The following is a 22,666-nucleotide window of genomic DNA, read 5'->3' as shown; positions in this document are numbered from 1 at the left end:
AGCTCACTGCAACCTCTGCCTCTCGGGTTTGGGCAATTAGCTGGGATTAGAGGTGCCTGCCACCATGCCCAGCTGATTTTTGTATTTTTAGTAGAGATGGGGTTTCACCTTGTTGGCTAGGCTGGTCGCTAACTCCTGACCTCAGGTGATCTGCCTGCCTCAGCCTCCCAAAGTGATGGGATTGTAGGCGTAAGCCACTGTGCCTGGCCTAGCAATTTAAAATGACATTCTAAGAAGCTTTATGTCTAAAACTGCAGTAAGTGGCTGAGTAACGTGGCTCATGCCTGTAATCCCAACACTTTGGGAGCCCAGGCTGGGAGGATCACTTGAGGCCAGGAGTTGAGACCAGCCTGGGCAACATAATGAGAAAAAATTAGCGGGGCTTAGTGGCATGCGCCTGTAGTCTCAGCTACTTGAAAGGCTAAAGTGGGAGGATTCCTTGAGCCCAAGAGTTCTGGCTTGCCGTGAGCCAGGATGGCACCACTGCACTCCAGTCTGGGCAGTAGAGTGAGACCCTATCTCAACAAATAAAAAATAAAACTGTAGTAATTATAAAGTGGTTTTGGCTAGGGGAGAAATGTACAGCTGAACATACGGATTAAGAAGTTGAAAGTTGGTCTTAGGAAGAGGAACTTTTTGTGGAAATTTCTTAATATTTGAAGAATATTATGTTATTGTTTCTCTGTTTTTCATGGCATAGTAAGGTTTTCACTAATGAGTGTGTCATTCTTTCTATTTTATTTTTTGTGTACTAGGGTTCTGTTGAAGATACCACTGGCTCTCAGTCTCTGGCTGCCTTGCTGAATAAGTGTAAAACCCCTCAAGGACAAAGACTTGTTAACCAGTGGATTAAGCAGCCTCTCATGGATAAAAACAGAATAGAGGAGAGGTATGTTATTAGTTTATACTTTTGTTAGTTTTATGTAACCTGCAGTTATCCACATGAGTATACCACTTATTGTAATACGCAGTTTTGCAAGTATATCTTACCATTTAACTGTACAGAGAGCTACATAGTAATAGAGTAGTAATGATTTAGATTGATTAAAGAACTCATTTTTTTTGTTTTTTGTTTTTTTTTTTTTTTGTTTTTTGAGACGGAGTCTCGCTCTGTCGCCCAGGCTGGAGTGCAGTGGCGCGATCTCGGCTCACTGCAAGCTCCGCCTCCTGGGTTTACGCCATTCTCCTGCCTCAGCCTCCTGAGTAGCTGGGACTACAGGCGCCCGCCACCGCGCCCGGCTAATTTTTTGTATTTTTAGTAGAGACGGGGTTTCACCGTGGTCTCGATCTCCTGACCTTGTGATCCGCCCGCCTCGGCCTCCCAAAGTGCTGGGATTACAGGCGTGAGCCACCGCGCCCGGCCAGAACTCATTTTTTTTTAAATAAGTTTTTTTCACTATTAAAAAAAACTTCTTTTATTTGAGATGGTATGTATCGAATATGTGCTTGGGAGCCAATGTACCTTTGTTCATATTGTGTGTAATCTTGGGCAAATTACTCAACCTTTATGTCATAGTTTCTTCACCTTTAAAATGACATTAATAAAACAGCTACTTCATAGGATTATAAGCATGAGATGATTTAATATACATAAAATACTTAAGGTCTGATATATAGGAAGCACTTAATTCTTTATTCTAGAAAAGATTTAAGGTGACCTAAACATATATGTCAGAAAGTCTTTAAAATTGTGGAAATAAAAGGTTATATAATTCTGTTATCCAAAAATTACTAGTATTTCAATATATTTTATTTCAGTCTTTTCTTTTAGATACAAGTTTTAAAACTTAAGTGAAGTGTAATATAGGTAAGTACTGCTTGATGAATTTAAGGTGATTTCTGAAGTCAGGTTTGTTGGAGAAGAGGAGTGGGATTTAGTGATTTAGAACCAGAAGTTGGGGCTGGGTGCGATGGCTCATGCCTGTAATTCCAGCACTTTGGGGGCCGTAATGGGAGGATTGTTTGTGCCTTGGAGTTCAAGACCAGCCTGGGCAACACAGACACCATCTCTACAAAAGAAAAAAAAAATTAGCTCAGTGTAGTGACATGTACCTGTAGCCCGAGCTACTCGGGAGGCTGAGGTGGGAATATCACCTGGGCCCAAAAGTTTGAGGCTGCAGTGAGCTATGATTGTGCACTGAACTCCAGCCTGGGCAATAGAGTGAAACCCTGTCTCAAAAAAAAAAAGAAAGAAATTGAGGCTGGGCACGGTGGCTCACACATATAATCCAGCACTTTGGGAGGTTGAGGCAGGATAATTGCTTGAGCCCAGGACTTTGAGACCAGTCTGGGCAACAAAATGACACCCCATTTCTACCAAAAAAATTTTTAAAAATTTAGCTGGGCATGGTGGCATGTGCCTGTGGTCCCAGATACATGGGAGGCTAAGGCTGGAGGATTGTTTGAGCCCAGGAGGTTGAGGCTGCAAAGAGCCATATTCATGTCCCAGCACTCCAGCCTGGGTGACATAGTGAGACACTGTCTCAAACAAAAATCAACAGGCCAGATGCGGTGGCTCACCCCTGTAATCCCAACACTTTGGGAGGCCGCGGCGGGCGGATTACTTGAGGTCAAGAGTTTGAGACTAGCCTGGCCAACATGGTGAAACTCCATCTCTACTAAAAATACAAAATTAGATGAGCGTGGTGGTGTGTGCCTATAATCCCAGCTACTCTGGAGGCTGAGACACGAGAATTGCTTGAATTGGGAGGCAAAGGTTGCAGTGAGCCGAGATCGTGCCCCTGCACTCTAACTTGGGCCACAAACGAGATTGTATATCAAAAACAGACAAACAAAAAAAGACACCTAAAATCAACAACAACAAAAACGATATTGGAATGATTGGATTCCCAAACAAAGATAAATGTTTCAGGTGATGGATATCTCAGTTACCCTGACTTGAGTATTATACATTGTATACATGTATTAAAATATTACAAACCCCCAAATGTGTACAATTATGAGGTATCAATAAAAAAAAGAGATTGGAAGGACTGGGTAATTTGCAAGTAATTAAGGCAGTTTACAATTTGTAATTTTTATTATTTGTGAATAAGTAGTTACATTTATATGTGTCAAAATTGAAAAAGGACAGGTGGATATACAGTGATAAGTCACCCACCCTTCTCTGTCAGCTCCATAAAGAGCCTTTGTCTTGCATGGCTGCAGGGTCACATTTCCTATTGTATTTTGCCACCACCTGCCCTGGGAGCAACAGTGTGTGTTTATTGAACATCCTTCCAAGCAGAGTCTGGGCCTATACCAGCAAAACAAGTATGTCTATTCTCTCTACTCTTTTAATTTTTTTTTTTTTTTGAGACGGAGTCTCGCTCTGTCGCCCAAACTGGAGTGCGGTGGCCGGATCTCAGCTCACTGCAAGCTCCGCCTTTCGGGTTCACGCCATTCTCCTGCCTCAGCCTCCCTAGTAGCTGGGACTACAGGCGCCCGCCACCTCGCCCGGCTAGTTTTTTGTATGTTTTAGTAGAGACGGGGTTTCACCATGTTAGCCAGGATGGTCTCGATCTCCTGACCTCGTGATCCGCCCGTCTCGGCCTCCCAAAGTGCTGGGATTACAGGCTTGAGCCACCGCGCCCGGCCTCATTTTTTATATTCTTAATAGAGACAGGGTTTCACTATGTTGGCCAGGCTGGTCTTGAACTCCTGACCCCAGATGATCCACTCGCCTTGGCCTCCCAAAGTACTGGAATTATAGGTGTGAGCCACCATGCCCAGCCAAAATTATTTATGATAAGCAAGGCATGGTGGTTTGTGCCTGTAGTCCCAGCTACTTGGGAAGCTGAGGCAGGAGGATCACAGGTTCAAGTCTAGACTGGGAAAATAGTGAGAACCTTCCCTATCCCCAGTCTTCGAAAAAGAAAAAAATTTGCTGGAGAAGGTCACACAATGCTGATAGGTCCCATTGTGCTTTCATGCTTTCTAGCTTTCAGTGATAGCTGGATGTTACTTTTATTGTCTGACTCATTATAGTGACCAACCCCCAATTTTTTACTTTCCCTTAAGCCTTCAGCTATCTCACACCTCTAAGGAGATGATTTCTTCCTTAACATGTAAAACCTCAAAATTTATCTGTATTTTCACTCTTTTACTCTCTGGCTCTTTCTCAGAAGAAAAACTAACACTTTTATTTCTTCTCAAAGCCAACTTTTCCATACTTTACTTGGAGACATCTTTCTTTCCTTCCTTCCTTCCTTCCTTCCTTCCTTCCTTCCTTCCTTCCTTCCTTCCTTCCTTCCTTCCTTCCTCCCTCCCTCCCTCCCTCCCTCCCTTCCTTCCTTCTTTTCTTTCTTTTCTTTCTTTTCTTTCTTTTCTTTCTTTCTTTTTTTGTTTCAGTGGAGTCTCTGTCGCCCAGGCTGGAGTGCAGTGGTGCAATCTCCACTCAGTGCAACCTCCACCTCCCAGGTTCAAGCGATTCTCCTGCCTCAGCCTGCTGAGTACCTGGGATTACAAGCGAGCACCACCATGCCCGAACAATTTTTGGGTTTTTAGTAGAGACAGGGTTTCATCATGTTGGCCAGGCTGGTCTCTAACTCCTGACCTCGAAATCTGCCCGCCTCAGCCTTGTAAAGTGCTGGGATTACAGGCGTGAGCCACCACGCCCAGCCCTAAAGTAGCAATCTTAATAAGAAATAGTCTCTGGCTGGGCGCAATGACTCACGCCTGTAATCCCAGCACTTTGGGAGGCCATGGTGGACAGATCACCTGAGGTCGGGAGTTCAAGACCAGCCTGACCAACATGGAGAAACCCTGTCTTTAGTAAAAATACAAAATAAGCTGGGTGTGGTGGCATATGCCTATAATCCCAACTACTCAGGAGGCTGAGGCAGGAGAATCGCTTGAACCTGTGAGGCGGAGGTTGCGGTGAGCCAAGATCGCACCCTTGTACTGCAGCCTGTGCAACAAGAGCAAAACTCCATCTCAAAAAAAAAGATTGCTATGTTAATCTTACTTTATATAAAAAGAAATAGTCAATATTAAACTAGAAGGCAATAAAAATACCAAATTCAATACACAAATTATTTTGTCAGCATTTTCACAAGAATAAACTATTTTATATGCTAACATATGTTCAATGTTCCTTACAGAATTCTGACATTAAAAAGGAAAAATTACTAAAGCTTCAGATGAATCCATAAATGGACAAAAGAAAAAGCTTAAAAGGATAAAGAACAACACTCCAAGTGCATGTATAAACATAAGGACTCTTGGGACTTACCCTTTTTAAAAATCTTTAGGCCTGCACAGTATTTGCTATTTAATGTATCAAATGGGTGGTTCTGACTTCTTTAATCCATATGTAGGACAGATGAAAAAAGGAATTATAAACTTATAATTACAGTTCTTTAGGAACTATATTTGCTCTCAGCCTTTTAAATTAGCTGTCGGGCAATTCCAGTCAGCTCTTTTGAAAAAAACCTATCTATCTGTCTGTCTAGAGAATGAGTTATAAGACTAGCTAGCTTTTGTTTTTTTGTTAGAGACAGGATTTCGTCATGTTTTCTAGGCTGTTCTTGAACTCCTAGGCTCAAGCCATCTACCTGCCTCAGCCTCCCAAAGCGCTGGGATTATAGGCGTGAGCCACCATGCCCAACCAATTCCAGTCAGCTCTTACAATGAAAGCTTAGAAATGGTAGGGTTAAAGAGGGGACAGAATGTTGATTTTAAAATATCAGTAATTTGGCCGGGCTCAGTGGCCGTAACCCCAGCACTTTGGGAGGCCAAGGCGGCCAGATTGCCTTGGCCTGCCTCAGCCTCCCAAAGTGCTGGGATTATAGGTGTGAGTTCAGGAGTTCGAGACCAGCCTGGGCAACACGGCGAAAACCTGTCTCTAGTAAAATATAAAAAATTAGCTGGGTGTGGTAGCGTGCGCCTGTGGTCCCAGTAACTCGGGAGGCTGAGGCAGGAGAATTGCTTGAACCTGGGAGGCAGAGGTTGCAGTGAGCTGAGATTGCATCACTGCACTCCAGCCTGGGCGACAGAGTGAGACTCTCTCAAAAAAAAAAAAAAAAAAAAAAAGCCGCAAGAATTTGGTTAATTCTATTGGAATTTTAGGGGTTAACTGAGTCCCAAAATGACTCAGCTGTATGCAATTTAATACAATATTAATTCGCATGTTGACTGGCAGAACTGCATACAGCTGAGTCATTTTATTGAGTAGGATTAATAGGTATACTATGTGATGCCAACGGTAACTGTGATACTTCTAAAATTGTGATTTAAAATTGACATTGTCACAGAAACAGCAGAGTAGTTGTGTTTTTCTTTAAGCTTCTTTTAACCAGAAACATAAACTGAAACTGTAATTATTACTGAAGTTGTATGTTGAATAGACTTGTGAAACTAGCAATTTATTAGGCCTTTAATGATATCTGGACCAAAGGTTGAGAGAGCTGTGCTGTGTTTATGTTGCTTTGTGCTTTGTTTTTTTATTTTTTTATTTTATTTATTTATTTATTTTTTTGAGACGGAGTCTTGCTCTGTCACCCAGGCTGGAGTGCAGTGGCCGGATCTCAGCTCACTGCAAGCTCCGCCTCCCGGGTTTACGCCATTCTCCTGCCTCAGCCTCCCGAGTAGCTGGGACTACAGGCGCCCGCCACCGCGCCCGGCTAGTTTTTTGTATTTTTAGTAGAGACGGGGTTTCACCGTGTTAGCCAGGATGGTCTCGATCTCCTGACCTCGTGATCCGCCCGTCTCGGCCTCCCAAAGTGCTGGGATTACAGGCTTGAGCCACCGCGCCCGGCCTGTGCTTTGTTTTTTTAGAAGCTTGTCCTTTCTTTGCCATTTTACTTCTTTCATTTTTTTTTGAGATGGAGTCTTTCTCTGTCCCCCAGGCTGGAGTGGAGTGGTGCAATCTCTGCTCACTGCAACCTCTGCCTCCTGGGTTCAAATGATTCTCCAGCCTCAGCCTCCTAAGTAACTGGGATTACAGGCATCCGCCACCACGCCCAGCTAATTTTTGTATTTTTAGTAGAGATGGGGTTTTGCCATGTTGGCCAGGCTGATCTTGAGCTCCTGATCTCAGGTGATCCGCCTGCCTCGACACTCCCGAAGTGCTGAGATTACAGGTGTGAGCCACTGCACCCAGGCCTTAATGCTACTTTGTAGGTGAAAATTGTGAACTAACTTAAATTTCATTTTTATTAAAGTTAATTTTTGGGAAATTAATGAACGGTTGACATTTTAATCTTTTGAATATTGCAGTTATTTGGGTTTAAATTGGGGGGCTTAGGAAGGGAAAGAAGCCCTATGGTTGTTTCTGAATTTTCTGAAAATTATGTTGATATACTATATATGAAATCCAGTTTGGAGAGAATATGTCCATTGATAAGGAAAAATTAATAAAGATTTGATCTAGATAAGGCATTCCATTTGGAAGTGGTTTGAGTATCTTTTTTTTTTTTTTTTTTTTGAGACAGAGTCTTGCTGTGTGATCCAGGCTGGATGTAGTGGCACAATCTTGGCTCACTGCATCCTCCACCTCCCGGGTTCAAGCAATTCTCCTTCCTCAGCCTCCCAAGTAGCTGGGATTACAGGTGTGGGCCATCATCCCCGGCTAATTTTTTTTTTTTTTTTTTTTTTTTGAGATGTAATCTTGCTCCTGTTGTGCGGGCTGGAGTGCACTGGTGCGATCTCGGTTCACTGCAACCTCCACCTCCCGGTTTCAAGCGATTAAGCGATTCTCCTTCCTCAGCCTGCAGAGTAGCTGGGATTATAGGCCTGTGCCACCACGTCTGGCTAATTTCTCTAATTTTAGTAGAGAAGGGATTTTGCTATGTTGGCCAGGCTGGTCTCAAACTCCTGACCTCAGGTGATCCACCTGCTTGGCCTCCCAAAATGCTAGGATTACAGGTGTGAGCCACTGTGCCTGGCCTAAGTTTTGTATTTTTAGTAGAGATGGTGTTTCACCATGTTGGTCAGGCTGGTCTGAAACTCCTGATCTCGTGATCTGCCCGCCTTGGCCTCCTAAAGTGCTGGGATTTCAGGCGTAAGCTCGTGTCCGGCCTGTTTGACTATCTTTTAAAACCAGTAAGGATGAACTAGAGGTATCAGCTCTCTTCATGGACTTTGGAGAAATAAGACAAAAAGGAAAGAGATGTTTTGCCGGGTGCGGTGGCTCACGCCTATAATCCCAGCACTTTGGGAGGCTGAGGACAGCGGATCACCTGAGGTCAGGAGTCAAGACCAGAGCCATTGCACTCCAGCCTGGGCAATGAGCACAAATTCGTCTCATAAAAGAAGAGAGAAAGAAAAACAGAAAGAGATGTTTTGATTTTTTAAATTTGGAGTGTTCTGTTCTTACTCTACAGCACTTAGCAGTAGTGCATCTGTCCACCTTGTTCTTTACAACAAAACCCCATTGGTTCTCTCTTACCAAGTTTGCTTTATTCTTGGTTTATCCTTTGTAGGATGTGAAAGGGATATGAAGAGCAAATAGGAAGTGTAACTGTTGCTGCTTGAGAGAAAGCTGTTTTACAATTTGTTGGCAAACAATTTGTAAAAGTACAACAAAAGTGTGCATTTGTGGATTCTCATTTGTGTTTTATCATTGCTATATCTCATAATTTGTGTTTTTTAAAAATAATTTAACTTTATTTGAAAAGCACTACAGGGTCAGGTCATGTTTTTAAAAAATCAAGAGGGTAAACACCCCTACTTCTACTTTACCTCCAGTCCTAGTCTGTGGTGGTAATCAGTGTTAACAGTTTAGTTTGTGTTCTTACCCTTCCAGGGTTTTTTTTTTCCTTTATTTATACAGATATATACATTTTTAAAAACATAGATAACACTTAAAAACAATATGGGGTCATATTATGACTATAATTTGTATTTCTTCCCAACAGTATTTATAGTTTTTTTCATTTCACTATATATTTATAAATTTTTTATTTCTAATAATTTCTCTTGAATAGGTGAGACATCATATAGTATAAAATTCAGTAGAAAATCAGTTTTTCAGAGGTACAAAATTGGCTGACTTTGCACAGACTCCTTTCAGTTCCCAGGTAGGGATGCACAGCCACCTCTTCCACTGAGGAGAGGAAAGGGTATGTGTGCTTGTGGGCTCTTCAACTCTGTTGATTACTTGCGATTTATTTTCTGGTCAGTTTGATTAAGTGATGAAATTAAGTGATAAAATACTGGAAACAGAGAAGAAGCATAAGATTATTTTATCAGAAGTATAGTCTCTGTGATGTTTTTTACCATTGACCTCAGTGTCACCCACAAGGATATGGGAGTTTTATGCAAAGAAGAGAAAAGGAAAGGTGAGGGTGTAGGTCAGCCAGCATTAGACTTTGTCAATCTTTTCTTGCCCCTTTATACCTCCTTCCCTGCTTTATTTTTATTTTTTTTTTGAGATGGAATTGCACTCTGTCGCCTGGGCTGGAGTGCAGTGGCGCGATCTCGGCTCACTACAACCTGCGCCTCCCAGGTCAAGCGATTCTCCTGCCTCAGCCTCCAGAGTAGTTGGGACTACAGGCGTGTGCCACTACGCCCAGCTAATTTTTGTATTTTTAGTAGAGATAGAGTTTCACCATGTTGGTTGGCCAGGATGGTCTCGATCTCTTGACCTCGTGATCCGCCCTCCTCGACCTCTGAAAGAGCTGGGCTTACAGGTGTGAGCCACCGCACCTGGCCTACATGCTTTGTTAAGATAACTAAGGGATTTCTGTGATTGTTAGGATTCAGACTTCTATGTGCATAAGAATCAAGCTGTGTGCATAATAATTGCATGGGATTTCACAGCTGGGCCCCACTCCCAGGGATTTTGTATTATCTACCTCCAAGTGATTGTGATGCTGGTGGTCCTTGGACCAGACTTGATGAAGCCCAATTAGATCCAGACGCTTAGCTAGGAAAGCCCCCCAAAGTTCGCTTTATTGAATTGTGTAATTTGACTACATCCATTGTTTCTTTTTTCAAATGTAGAGTATATGCCACAAAAATCTTTTCTGGAGCAGTAGGCATCCTAATTAATCTTGATGTTTGTTTATAGCCCCATTGACGGGGCTGTAAACTTGGCAGCAAATTGTGTTCCCACTAATTTGGCATATTCCATAAAAAACATGTATCTCTTGTTAGCTGCCTAGACATTAGCTGGACATGGTTTAGGTTACTTTTCTCTTAAAAAGTGAATTTTAATTCAAGTTCCTTTAAGCCAGCAGTCTCAACCTGGGGCAGTTTTTCCCTCCAGGGAACATTCAGCAGTGTCTAGAGACATTTTTGGTTGTCATGCAGAGGAAGAGAGTGTATAGTGGGTAGAATCCAGGGTTGCTGTTAATCAAGCATGGAACAGCCCCTTACAAAAAATATTTATGTAGCCTAAAATGGCAGTGTTGCCAAGATTGAGAAATTATGCTTTAAATGTGTTTTTATGTGTGGCCATTTTGTGTGTACTCTGGAGATAACGTATTTTTCCTCTTATAACATGCTTGATAAACATTTTGGTAACACAGGAATTGTAAATGCTAGTGATGTCAGTAAATAGTTAAGAAATTTAGGGCCAGGCGCGGTGGCTCACTCCTGTAATCCCAGCACTTTGGGAGGCTGAGGCAGGAGGATCACGAGGTCAGGAGATCGAGACCTTCCTGGCTAACACAGTGAAACCGCATCTCTACTAAAAATCCGAAAAAATTAGCCAGGTGTGGTGGCGGGCACCTGTAGTCCCAGCTTCTCAATTTAGAAAGTAGATTTGTTTCCTTTCTATACCTGTGTAATTTGAGGTTTAGTTTACTGTCACATTGTTTACAAACATAAGGAAGATCGTTGCTCATCTGATAGCGTTCTCAACCTTGAGTCATCTATAATACCTATGGTCTCCAGAAAAGTTTCTCTAAAACTGTATTTGGAGATGTGCAAAATATGTAGGAACATTTTCCCACCTTCGATTGTTAGTTTACCTTTCAGCTTCAGCAATTTACCTTTCAGCTATTACTTTAGTAACATCTCCAACATTGTTTTTCAAACTGCAAGGTGTTACCCAGTAGTGGGTCGTTAAATTAGGTGACAAAGAGCAATTTGAAGAATTAAATACGATAGAAAATGGCAGAGTGGGCTTATGCCTGTAATCCCAGCAGTTTGGGAGGCCGAGGCGGGTGGATCGAGGCGGGTGGATCACGAGGTCAGGAGGTTGAGACCATGCTGGCTAGTGTGAAATCCCGTCTCTACTAAAAATACAAAAAATTAGCCGGGTGTGGTGGCACGCGCCTGTAGTCCCAGCTACTCAGGAGGCTGAGGCACGAGAATCACTTGAACCCGGGAACTGGAGGTTGCAGTGAGCCGAGATTGCACTACTGCACTCCAGCCTGGGCGACAGAACGAGACTCTGTTTCAAAAAAAAAAAAAAAGAAAATAGCAGGGTGTATCACATAATTGGAATATAAGTATTGATTTGTGAAACCTATTTTAATGATAGATCTGTATATGCATGTGCTGGATTGTGATGTAAAGACATTTCTTGCTGTGGTTACACTGAAAAAAATGAAAAGTCACTGATTTCCAATAACTTACAGAAGCAATATGAACTGCATATTCTATCGTTCTTGAAACAAGCTGAGATGTTATTGACTTTGGGAAGCAGTAAAATTATTTTAGTTTTTTAATTAACAGTTTTTGGCTTTGTACCGTCAAGAGGTAATTTTAGAAAGCATTCTAAAAATGTGTAAGAGATACACTAAGTATTGGATTGGGCAACATTCTTGAACTGTAGTTCTGTTTCATTAAACATCACTATTTACATGTGCAACAGTGTGTCCATAACAATGTCCCAGTAATGAAATTCTTTCACCTATTTAAGGCATGTCTGTTTGATGAAAGTCAAACAAAATTGGGTATATGTCAGTGTCTTATGATACTGCTTAACTAAACATTAATTTGACTCTTAGCTAATCAGGAAATGTTTGCCTCACAGTCTTACAGAGCTTTCCACCTTCTAAAAAAGCTAACGTTTCAGAATAGATTCAAGCTTCTTTCTTTCTTTCTTTTTTTTTTTTGAGGCGGAGTCTCGCTCTGTCGCCCAGGCTGGAGTACAGGGGCACTGTCTCGGCTCACTGCAACCTCTGCCTCCTGGGTTCAGGCAATTCTCCTGCCTCACCCTCCCAAGTAGCCTGGATTACAGGCGTGCGCCACCATGCCCAGCTAATTTTTTTGTATTTTTAGTAGAGACGGGGTTTCACCATGCTGGCCAAGCTTGTCTCAAACTCCTGACCTTGAGATCTGCCCACCTCGGCCTCCCAAAGTGCTGGGATTACACGTGTGAGCCACTGCACTCAGCCTAGATTCAAGCTTCTTTTTTTTTCTTTTTTTTTTTTTGAGACGGAGTCTTGCTCTTGTTGCCCAGGCTGGAGTGCAATGGTGTGATCTCAGTGCACCGCAACCTCTGCCTCCCGGGTTCAAGTGACTCTCCTGCCTCAGCCTCCCGAGTAGCTGGTATTACAGGCATGAGCCACCATGCCCAGCTAATTTTGTATTTTTTGTACAGACGGGGTTTCTCCATGTTGGTCAGGCTAGTCTCGAACTCCCGAACTCAGGTGATCCGCCTGCCTCGGCCTCTCAAAGTGCTGGGATTACAGGTGTGAACCACCGCGCCAGGTGGATTCAAGCTTCTTAAATGGAATTTTGAGCTCACTTAGTTGAGACTTATGTGCTTAGTTGACAAATTTTAATTTTATACTAAAATATTTTAGATTAATGCAAGTTAATTTATTTCAGATTGAATTTAGTGGAAGCTTTTGTAGAAGATGCAGAATTGAGGCAGACTTTACAAGAAGATTTACTTCGTCGATTCCCAGATCTTAACCGACTTGCCAAGAAGTTTCAAAGACAAGCAGCAAACTTACAAGATTGTTACCGGCTCTATCAGGGTATAAATCAACTACCCAATGTTATACAGGCTCTGGAAAAACATGAAGGTAACAAGTGATTTTGTTTTTTGTTTTCCTTCGACTCATACAATATATATTTGGCAATGTGCTGTCCTCATGAAGTTGGTGGTGGTGACTCACTCTTAGGACACATTCAGATTTCTTTTTTTTTGTTTTTGTTTTTGTTTTTTTTTTGAGATGGAGTCTTGCTCTGTTGCCAAGGCTAGAGTGCAGTGGCGCAATCTTGGCTCACTGTAGCCTCTGCCTGCTGGGTTCAAGTGATTCTCCTGCCTCAGCTTCCTGCGTGGCTGGCATTACAGGCATGTACCACCATGCCCGGCTAATTTTTGTACTTTTAGTTTTACCATTTTGGCCAGGCTGGTCTCGAACTCCCAATCTCAGGTGATCTGCCTGCCTCGGCCTTCCAAAGTGCTGGGAGTACAGGCGTGAGTCACAGAACCTGGCCACGTTCAGATTTCTTTCTTTCCTTCTTTTCTTTTTCTTTTCCTCCTCTCCTCTTCTCTCCTCTCCTCCTTTCCTTTCTTTCCTTCTTTCTTTCTCTCTCTCTCTCTGTTTCTTTGTTTCTTTCTTTCTCTCTTTCTCTGTTTCTTGACGGAGTCTCGCTCTGTTGCCCAGGCTGGAGTGCAGTCGCAGCTCACTGCAAGCTCCACCTCCCAGGTTCATACTATTCTCCTCCCTCAGCCTCCCGAGTAGCTGGGACTTCAGGCGCCTGCCACCATGCCCGGCTAATTTTTGTATTTTTAGTAGAGACAGGGTTTCACCTTATTAGCCAGGATGGTCTCGATCTCCTGACCTTGTGATCCACTTGCCTTGGCCTCCCAAAGTGCTGAGATTATAGGCGTGAGCCACCGCGCCTGGCCCAGACTTCTAATAACAGGTTTGTATTGACTCTTAACTTCATGGCAGAAGCCAAGAGACATGTAACAGGTTAGAAATTTTTGCTTTTTGAGGCCGGGCGCGGTGGCTCAAGCCTGTAATCCCAGCACTTTGGGAGGCCGAGGCGGGTGGATCACGAGGTCAGGAGATCGAGACTATCCTGGCTAACACGGTGAAACCCCGTCTCTACTAAAAATACAAAAAACTAGCCGGGCGTGGTGGCGGGCGCCTGTAGTCTCAGCTACTCGGGAGGCTGAGGCGGGAGAATGGCATGAACCCGGGAGGCGGAGCTTGCAGTGAGCCGAGATCACGCCACTGCACTCCAGCCTGGGAGACACAGCGAGACTCCGTCTCAAAAAAAAAAAAAAAGAAATTTTTGCTTTTTGGAAATGAATGTTAGAGTTAAGGCCTATTGCACTGACAGAGGCAGTGAAAAAGGGTTTGACTGCCAAAGAAGACTCACAGGGCCTAGAATGGCAATGATTATGCATCTACAGTTTATTACAGGAAAAGGATACAATCTAGTAGCAGGATTATAGTAAGGATATGCATCACAGTCAAAGGCTGTCATAGCAAGTCATCCAGAGAGTTCGGGTGCAAGTTCCAGTTGTCCTTTGTTGTGTAAAGTCTGTGATGGGGTGCATTTTCTCTCTCAGAGCAGGATGTGTGCACAGGACACCTTGGAACGTAGGAGCCCAAAATAGAGTCTTCACTGGGCTTTTTAATACTTTTCTTGTCAAGCGGACATGTTCCTGTTCTCTAGCCTCTTCAGTGGAGGTCAGAGGAAGAGCTTCATTGAGACCAAGTGCAAATCATCAATCACATTAAACAATGCTGATAGTAAACCACCTGAATATCCCCTGACCCACAGATACAAAACACCACCATTCAATCAGTATTTTTCATGCCTTGATCAGGGGTCATTGCCACGCAGGAACTTTAACAAAACAGTACAGGCTAATATTAGAATTGTTGGAATTAACTCACACAGCACACCTATGAGAGAGTTAAGATAGAGGGTCTTGGTGGTCTCTAACAGTTGAATTCAAAGTGAAGTTACCAGAGTAAAGTGAGCAGATACATATTAATACAATATTGGTAGATAAAATCACCTTGCTCTAATAAGCATAGTTTTAAATTTTAACCATGTTTCTCCAGTAATTTTAGTAATTATATTGTTGTGTCTAATACGTAAAGCATTTTTTACTTTTTAAAAAAAAGTTTAAGCAATTTAGGGTCCAAAGTAATTAAAACAATTTTTTTAACATAAAGCATTTAAAATTTTACTTAATCATGATCGCTTAGAACTATTAAAACATACCTTTTGATATTATGGGGAAGCTTTGTTGTTTCTTTGTAGACAGACTTAAAGAAATACAACTTGAGGCCGGGCACGGTGGCTCAAGCCTGTAATCCCAGCACTTTGGGAGGCCGAGACGGGCGGATCATGAGGTCAGGAGATCGAGACCATCCTGACTAACACGGTGAAACCCCGTCTCTACTAAAAAAAAAATACAAAAAACTAGCCGGGCGAGGTGGCGGGCGCCTGTAGTCCCAGCTACTCGGGAGGCTGAGGCAGGAGAATGGCGTAAACCTGGGAGGCGGAGCTTGCAGTGAGCTGAGATCCGGCCACTATGCTCCAGCCTGGGGGACAGAGCAAGACTCCGTCTCAAAAAAAAAAAAAAAAAAAAGAAATACAACTTGGGCCAGGCGGGGTGGCTCACGTCTGTAATCCCAGCACTTTGGGAGGCCGAGGTGGGTGGATCTTGAGGTCAGGAGATTGAGACCATCCTGGCTAACATGGTGGAACCCCATTAAAAAAAAATTAGCTGAAATTACAAAAAATTAGCTGAGTGTGGTGGCAGGCGTCTGTAGTCCCACCTACTCAGGAGGCTGAGGCAGGAGAATCACTTGAACCCAGGAGGTGGAGGTTGCAGTGAGCTGAGATTGCATCACTGTGCTCCAGCTTGGGCAACAAGAAAAAAAAAAAAAAAAAAGAAAGAAAATGAGTCTCTACTGGCTGGGCACAGTGGCTCACGCCTGTAATCCCAGCACTTTGGGAGGCGGAGATGGGCAGATCACCTGAGGTCGGGCAGTGGAGACCAGCCTGACCGATATGGAGAAACCCCATTTCTTTATTATTAGTATTAGTATTATTTATTTTTGAGATGGAGTCTCACTCTGTCGCCCAGACTGGAGTGCAGTGGCTGGATCTCAGCTCACTGCAAGCTCCGCCTCCTGGGTTTACGCCATTCTTCTGCCTCAGCCTCCCGAGTAGCTGGGACTACAGGCGCCCGCCACCTTGCCCGGCTAGTTTTTTGTATTTTTCAGTAGAGACGGGGTTTCACTGTGTTAGCCAGGATGGTCTCGATCTCCTGACCTTGTGATCTGCCCATCTCGGCCTCCCAAAGTGCTGGGATTACAGGCTTGAGCCACCGTGCCCAGCCGAGAAACCCCATTTCTACTAAAAATACAAAATTAGCCGGGTGTGGTGGCACATGCCTGTAATCGCAGCTATTCGGGAGGCTGAGGCAGGAGAATCACCCGAACCCGGGAGGTGGAGGTTGCGGTGAGCAGAGATCGTGCCATTGCACTCCAGCCTGGGCAACAAAAGCGAAACTCTCTATCTCAAAAAAAAGAACAAAAGAAAAAGAAAATGAGTCTTTATAGTTTGCTGTTTTCATACTCTTTTAGTGTGGTGTAGGCAGCCATGTATCCACCTTGCGCCTCTATTTTTCCATTCTGTCAATGAGTGTCTTCCACTGCTGTGCTTTTCTGATTCCATACCTCTTGTTTTATTCCAGTAGGACCAGCTAGAAACAGAAGGTGATTGACCAGTATTAGGGATGGAGTCAGGGTACAATTATGGAGATAGGCTCTCTAAACAATTCACTCTCACCGTTTAAATCAGCTGTTTGATCATTTTTTTTCTCATATATCTTTAGCATCACATAGTAAATAATATCCTTTTATTTTCAAGGGGGAGTATTGGCCTTAAGTTAAGAACCCTCTTAATTTTTTTCCCCCATCATCCCACCCGCACTTCTTACTCCTTACTTTCTACTTGCTTTTATTCTTTACTGGCTCTTTACCACTGCATATTTTTAGATGCACACATCTATTTTTTAAAAAAAGCACCCTTGTTCCTGGGTCCTCTTCCAATACCATCTATTAATATCTCTCTCTCCCTCTTTCCATTCCCAGCTGGGTTTCTGAAAGCCTGCACTTCCCATCTTCCATTCATTCATCTGGTTTCCAGCCCTGACCACAGTACTGAAGGGGCATTTGCTAGGTGACCTTTATTTTTTGCTAAGTCCAGTGAATGCGGGATAGTTCCCCCCGCTTTTTTCTTTCCTTTTTTAGTTTTTTAAGACGGAGTTTTGCTCTTGTTGCCAAGGCTGGAGTGCAATGGTGCAATCTCAGCTCACTGCAACCTGTGCCTCCCGGGTTCAAGCGATTCTCCTGCCTCAGCCTCCCAAGTAGCTGGATTACAGACACCTGCCACCACGCCTGGCTAATTTTGTATTTTTAATAGAGATGGGTTTTCTTCATGTTGGTCAGGGTGGTCCGGAACTCCCAACCTGGGGTGATCCGCCTTACTTCTGCCTCCCAGAGTGCTGGGATTACAGGTGTGAGCCACCGTGCCCAGCCTCGGTAAAGTCTTTAACGAAGCTTCACTGATTTTGACAATTTTGATCTTGAAACTCTCTCTCTTTTTTTTTTTCAAGATGGAGTCTTGCTCTGTCATCCAGGCTGGAGTGCAGTGGCACAATCTCGGCTCACTGCAACCTCTGCTTCCCAGGTTCAAGTGATTCCCCTGTCTCAGCCTCCTGAGTAGCTAGGATTACAGTTGCCCACCACCATGCCCGGCTAATTTTTTATATATTTTTAGTAGAGATGGGGTTTCACTATGTTGGCCAGGCTGGTCTCGAACTCCTGACCTCGTGATCTACCCGCCTTGACCTCCCAGAGTGCTAGGATTACGGGCGTGAGCCACCATGCCCATCCTTGAAACTCTCCTTTCTAAGGTTATGTTAAACATTTTTGTATTCCTGATTTTCTTTTTGTTCCATGGGTTCTCTTTATCCTTGTTTTTAGCTTTCTTAAGTGTTCCTTTACCCTATCAAATTCTATTTTTGGCTCTCATTTCACTTAATAACAGGAAAAGCTGGGATTTTTTTTTTTTTTTTTTTTTTTTTTTTTTGTGGAGACAGAGTCTTACTTTGTTGCCCAAGCTGGAGTGCAGTGGTACAATCTCAGCTCACTCCAACTCCAGTCGCTTCTGGGTTCAAGCGATTCTTGTGCCTCAGCCTCCCGTGTAGCTGGGGTTACAGGCGTGTGCCACCACGCCTGGCTAATTTTTGTATTTTTAATAGAGATGGGGGTTTCACTATGTTGGCCAGGCTGGTCTTGAACTCCTGACTTAAAGTAATCTGCCTGCCTGGGCCTCCCAAAGTGCTGGGATTACCAATTTGAGCCATTGTGCCCGGCTAAGCTGGGATTCTTTGAATGAGTTCTTAGAGGCTTCCTGAAACTTTGTGCAACATTTTGTGTATGTGTATATTTTCTGGAGAAAGGATTTGTAACTTTCTGTTTTTTGAGACGGAATCTCACTCTGTGGCTCAGGGTGGAGTGCAGTGGTGTGATCTCAGCTCTCTGCAACTTCTGCCTCCTGGTTCAAGGGATTCTCCTGCCTCAGGCTCCCAAGTACCTGGGATTACAGGCATGTGCCACCATGCCCAGCTAATTTTTGTACTTTTAGTAGAGACGGGGTTTCATTATGTTGGCCAGGCTGGGGATTTGTAACTTTCATCAGATACTCCAAGGGATATATGTCTTTTCTGGTAGAGAGGGAAGTAATAAAAAATGTATATAAATACCCTCCTCTCCGACTAGAAGGTAAGAAGTACTGCTCTGCACATTCCTTGGGTGATCTTTCTCACTCCCTGGGATAATTAAGGAAGTTAGGAATTGGGGTTGAGGGTAACTTGGCTTCCTTCCTCAACCTCCCTGTATAGGCACCGTCTAATATACTTGATGACAGTTTGCAACAAGTCAACAATTTCCTACTTTTCTGGTGTTAGATTTAAGTTATATAGACCTGTGAGTGATCATAACATTATCTAAATCAGATGCTTCACATTATAGGTCTTGCAGCTGATGTCCAGTTTAGGTATTTGAAGTGGCTTAGCCTGGAAAATGTCACAGGGGAAAATCTGTTTTCCATGTGTTGTGCTCAGAGCTGTGTTCTTTTCTTTTACACAAAATGTTTGAAATTTGTTGAATTTTAGGTGTACTCTGGTCATTGGGAACTCCCTAAAGGATCTCTGTGAGGTTTTTTTTAAAAAAACAAAACAAAACAAAACAAAATGGCATTTTGCAGAACTCAGTGTAGCTCTTTAGCATACTGACTGCAAGGAGAAAGTAAAAAGTGAGGCTAATTTGTAAAGAAAATAGACCAAAGGTACTATGTTTAAAGACAAAATCATGGCTTGAAAGTTTTTCTTTTTCTTAGTATATTAATATATTGCTAGAAATTGAGTATACTCTCCTGCTACCTTGTGATTTTTTTTGGTTTTTGATTAAGCTTAATGTTATTCCAAATAAATAAATAAATAAATAAAGTGACTTCAGAGAGACAGTAGAGGGCAGCAGCCGTCTAGAAAGTGGATTCACATTGAGTGATTTTGGCTCTTTTAAATCTTTCTCCACTAAGAGATAGCTAATTTCCGAAAAGGTATACGTGGCCTCCCATGTTCCTTATGTCTCTCAAACCTGAAAAAACTGGGACAAAACTTAAAATAACAATATTCTACTGTTAGGGCAAATTTCTGATAGTGCTTAAAACAATTTACCCAGGTATCTTTATTTTGTTTTGAGGCAGGGTTTCACTATGTCACCCAGGCTGGAGTGCTGGAGCCTTGACCTCCTGGGCTCAGCTCAAGTGATCCTCTCACCTTAGTCTCCCAAGTAGCTGGGACTATAGGCATGCACCATCATGCTCAACTAATTTTTTAAAATTTTTTGTAGAGATGGGGGTTTCGTCATGTTGCCAGGCTGGTCTCGAACTCCTGGGCTCAAGCAGTCTGCCTACCTCGGCCTCCCAAAGTGCAAGGTTATAGTTGTGAGCCACTGCTCCCAGCCTCAGATTTTTTTGTGTGATGAATTTTATTATAACAGCTACAATACTGAGATGCATAACCCTTCCCTTTCCTGATACCCAGTTACCATCTGTTTCTGTTTAATACACTCCTTAAGTACCTCACATTTGCCGTTCCCCCACCCCCGCATGGTCTATGCATCTTCTTCATTGAACTGGTAGTAGTCTTTGTTAGCTCATCTGATCATGTCATCAATTCAGAATACGTTGCCTCTTCAGTTTAAAACACATTAATTGCTTCCCATAATCTTCAGGACAAGGCCCCATTTCTTCACGTGGCTTGGCCATTGCTTCCCTCTCCCTGTTCAGCTTCCCCCACCGTCCTTCACCTACACCCTCTGTCTCAGTGTAGTGCTGCTAGTCTCCAGACATGCCATGCCTTTTTATGCTTTTATGCATGTTTTCCTGTCTTTAATGTCCTTGTCCATGTGATGAACCCCTACTCATTTTTCCAAGATTGAACTCAAATGTCACCTTTTCTGTGAGCTTCTCTGTTCTTCTCATGCAGAGTGGAAGTGCTTATCTCCATTGCCCTTGACCCTAAATAACATAGTACATTAGTATAATAATCACATTTTTTACTTGATTGTGTGGTTTCCTTCTAAATGGAGAATAAGAATATAAAAGTGATTTATTTGGCATTTCTGGAAAGGGAGATGATAAAAGGAATCTGTGTTACTTATTTAGCCTTTTTAAAAAACCCTTAGCCTATGGAGGCTACTATTTAAGGTTTGATTGGATTTTGTATGTTGGAAATATGTTCTTTAAATCTCATCTTCATCAGTTTATAAAAGCAATATAAGTCCTTTGTAGATCATTATCATGCTGTCCAGATATAGTCATTATTGTTTTGATATAGGTTGTTTCAGTCTTTAAAGCAAATTATACACAGTTCCTCTGTAACACTTGTTTTGAAAACAGATTTGTTCCAGTGTGGGTGGTATATTAGGGAACGATTTGAGCATAATGTAAATTTTGAGTTTGCTTATGCACAAATCCCTAGGAAACACTAGGTGAATGCAGAAAAATGCATCCAGCTGAACTGAGCAGTGTAGAAATATACAGAAGATACACATACAGATGCTCTTGAAATATCTACCTCATTTTCCTGTATATGTTATGAACCATACCCATTCACATCTGGTGTTACAACTTTGCCACCCATTTCGGACAGTACTCCTTTGACCATTTTGCAGTAACTCAGAAGCTGCAGCCCTTTAGAAGTCCACTCCACTGTGGCTCATGCCTGTAATCCCAGTACTTCCTCTGGGAGGCGGAGGCAGGTACATCAAGAGGTCAGGAGATCGAGACCATCCTGGCTAACACGGTGAAACCCCGTCTCTTCTAAAAAAACTAGAAAAAACTAGCTGGGCGTGGTGGCGGGCACTTGTGGTCCCAGCTACTCGGGAGGCCGAGGCAGGAGAATGTTGTGAACCCGGAAAGCAGAGCTTGCAGTGAGCCGAGATCGCACCACTGTACTCCAGCCTGGGCAACAGAGCAAGACTCCATCTCAAAAAAATTAAAAAAAAAAAAAAAAAAAAAAAGGCCACTCCACAAGCAAACTGCTTATCTTTTGCAAGGTGACTTATTTATTTTAATAGTTGTATATTTCTTAACCATTTCACGTGTATAAAACTGCTACTACTTTTATGAGGTTCCTGTCTTTATTTTTTTAACGTGTCACTGATGAAGGTTCTGAGAGTTGTGGCTTGAATTCCAGTTTTCTCATAAGCGCTGTTTTTTGTTGTTTTTTTGAAATGGCCTCACTCTGTTCCCCAGGCTGGGGTGCAGTGGTGTGGTCTCGGCTCTCTGCAGCCTTGGCCTCCCAGCTTAAGCTATCCTCCCACCTCAGCCTCCCAAGTAACTGGGACTGCAGGCATGAGCCATTGCCCAGCTAATTTTTATACTTTGGTGGAGACAGTTTTTCTATGTTACCAGGCTGCTTTGGAACTCCTGAGCTCAAGTAATCAGCCCGCCTTCGCCTCCGAAAGTGCTGGGATTGCAGAGGTGCCTCACCACACCCGGCCGGCTCTGGTTTTTACTGCGTAGTGTTCTGATTTTTAGGAATATATACACTGCATTATATAGCAGAACTGGCTGTATGCAAAAGTCTAATAGAAAATATTGATAGGGTAATGATGTATATAGTACTAATTGTCAATTGCCATAATTTAACTACTATTATTTGACTTTTTACTTTTTTTTTTTTTGAGATGAGGCCTTGCTATATTACCCAGGCTGGTCTTGAACTCCTGGGCTCAAGCAATCCTCTTGCCTCAACCTCCTGAGGATGTTTGACAGTTTTTGACTTTTTTTTTTTTTTTTTGAGACGGAATCTTGCTTTGTCTCCCAGGCTGCAGTGCAGTGGCATGATCTTGGCTCACTGCAACCTCCACCTCCCGGGTTCAAGCAATTCTCCTGCCTCAGCCTCCTGAGTAGCTAGGATTACAGGCATGCGCCACCACGTACGGCTGATTTTTGCATTTTTAGTAGAGATAGGGGTTTCCCCATATTGGTCAGGCTGGTCTTGAACTCCTGACCTCATGAGCCACCACGCCCGGCCGGCTTTTTGACAATTTAAATATTAACAGTTACCTGTTATAATTGATATTTAGCTAACATCTGTTGTTATTTTAACATTCCAGGAAATTATTATGGAGAAACTTTAAAGGTCTGTGTACTTCTCTGGTGTTTTGATTTTTTTTTTTCTTTTTCTGTGAGTAATTTTCTA

The 22,666-nt window shown here is 42.9% G+C and overlaps 1 protein-coding gene across 1 annotated transcript in view; it reads left to right on the top strand.

Moving 5' to 3' along the window:
* Positions 1-22,666, top strand: part of MSH2 (mutS homolog 2) — a 73,562-nt gene that overhangs the window by 12,278 nt on the left and 38,618 nt on the right. Inside the window, exons 6-7 of the mRNA XM_015112314.3 lie at positions 756-889; positions 12,727-12,926. Of these exons, the coding sequence (XP_014967800.2) occupies positions 756-889; positions 12,727-12,926 (334 nt within the window). The remainder of the gene's footprint in view (positions 1-755; positions 890-12,726; positions 12,927-22,666) is intronic.

The sequence above is a fragment of the Macaca mulatta genome, chromosome 13 (assembly GCF_049350105.2).
Source record: "Macaca mulatta isolate MMU2019108-1 chromosome 13, T2T-MMU8v2.0, whole genome shotgun sequence".
NCBI lineage: Eukaryota > Metazoa > Chordata > Mammalia > Primates > Cercopithecidae > Macaca > Macaca mulatta.
The sequence above is the reverse complement of the archived record's forward strand: the minus strand, read 5'-3'. Positions and strand labels throughout refer to the sequence as shown.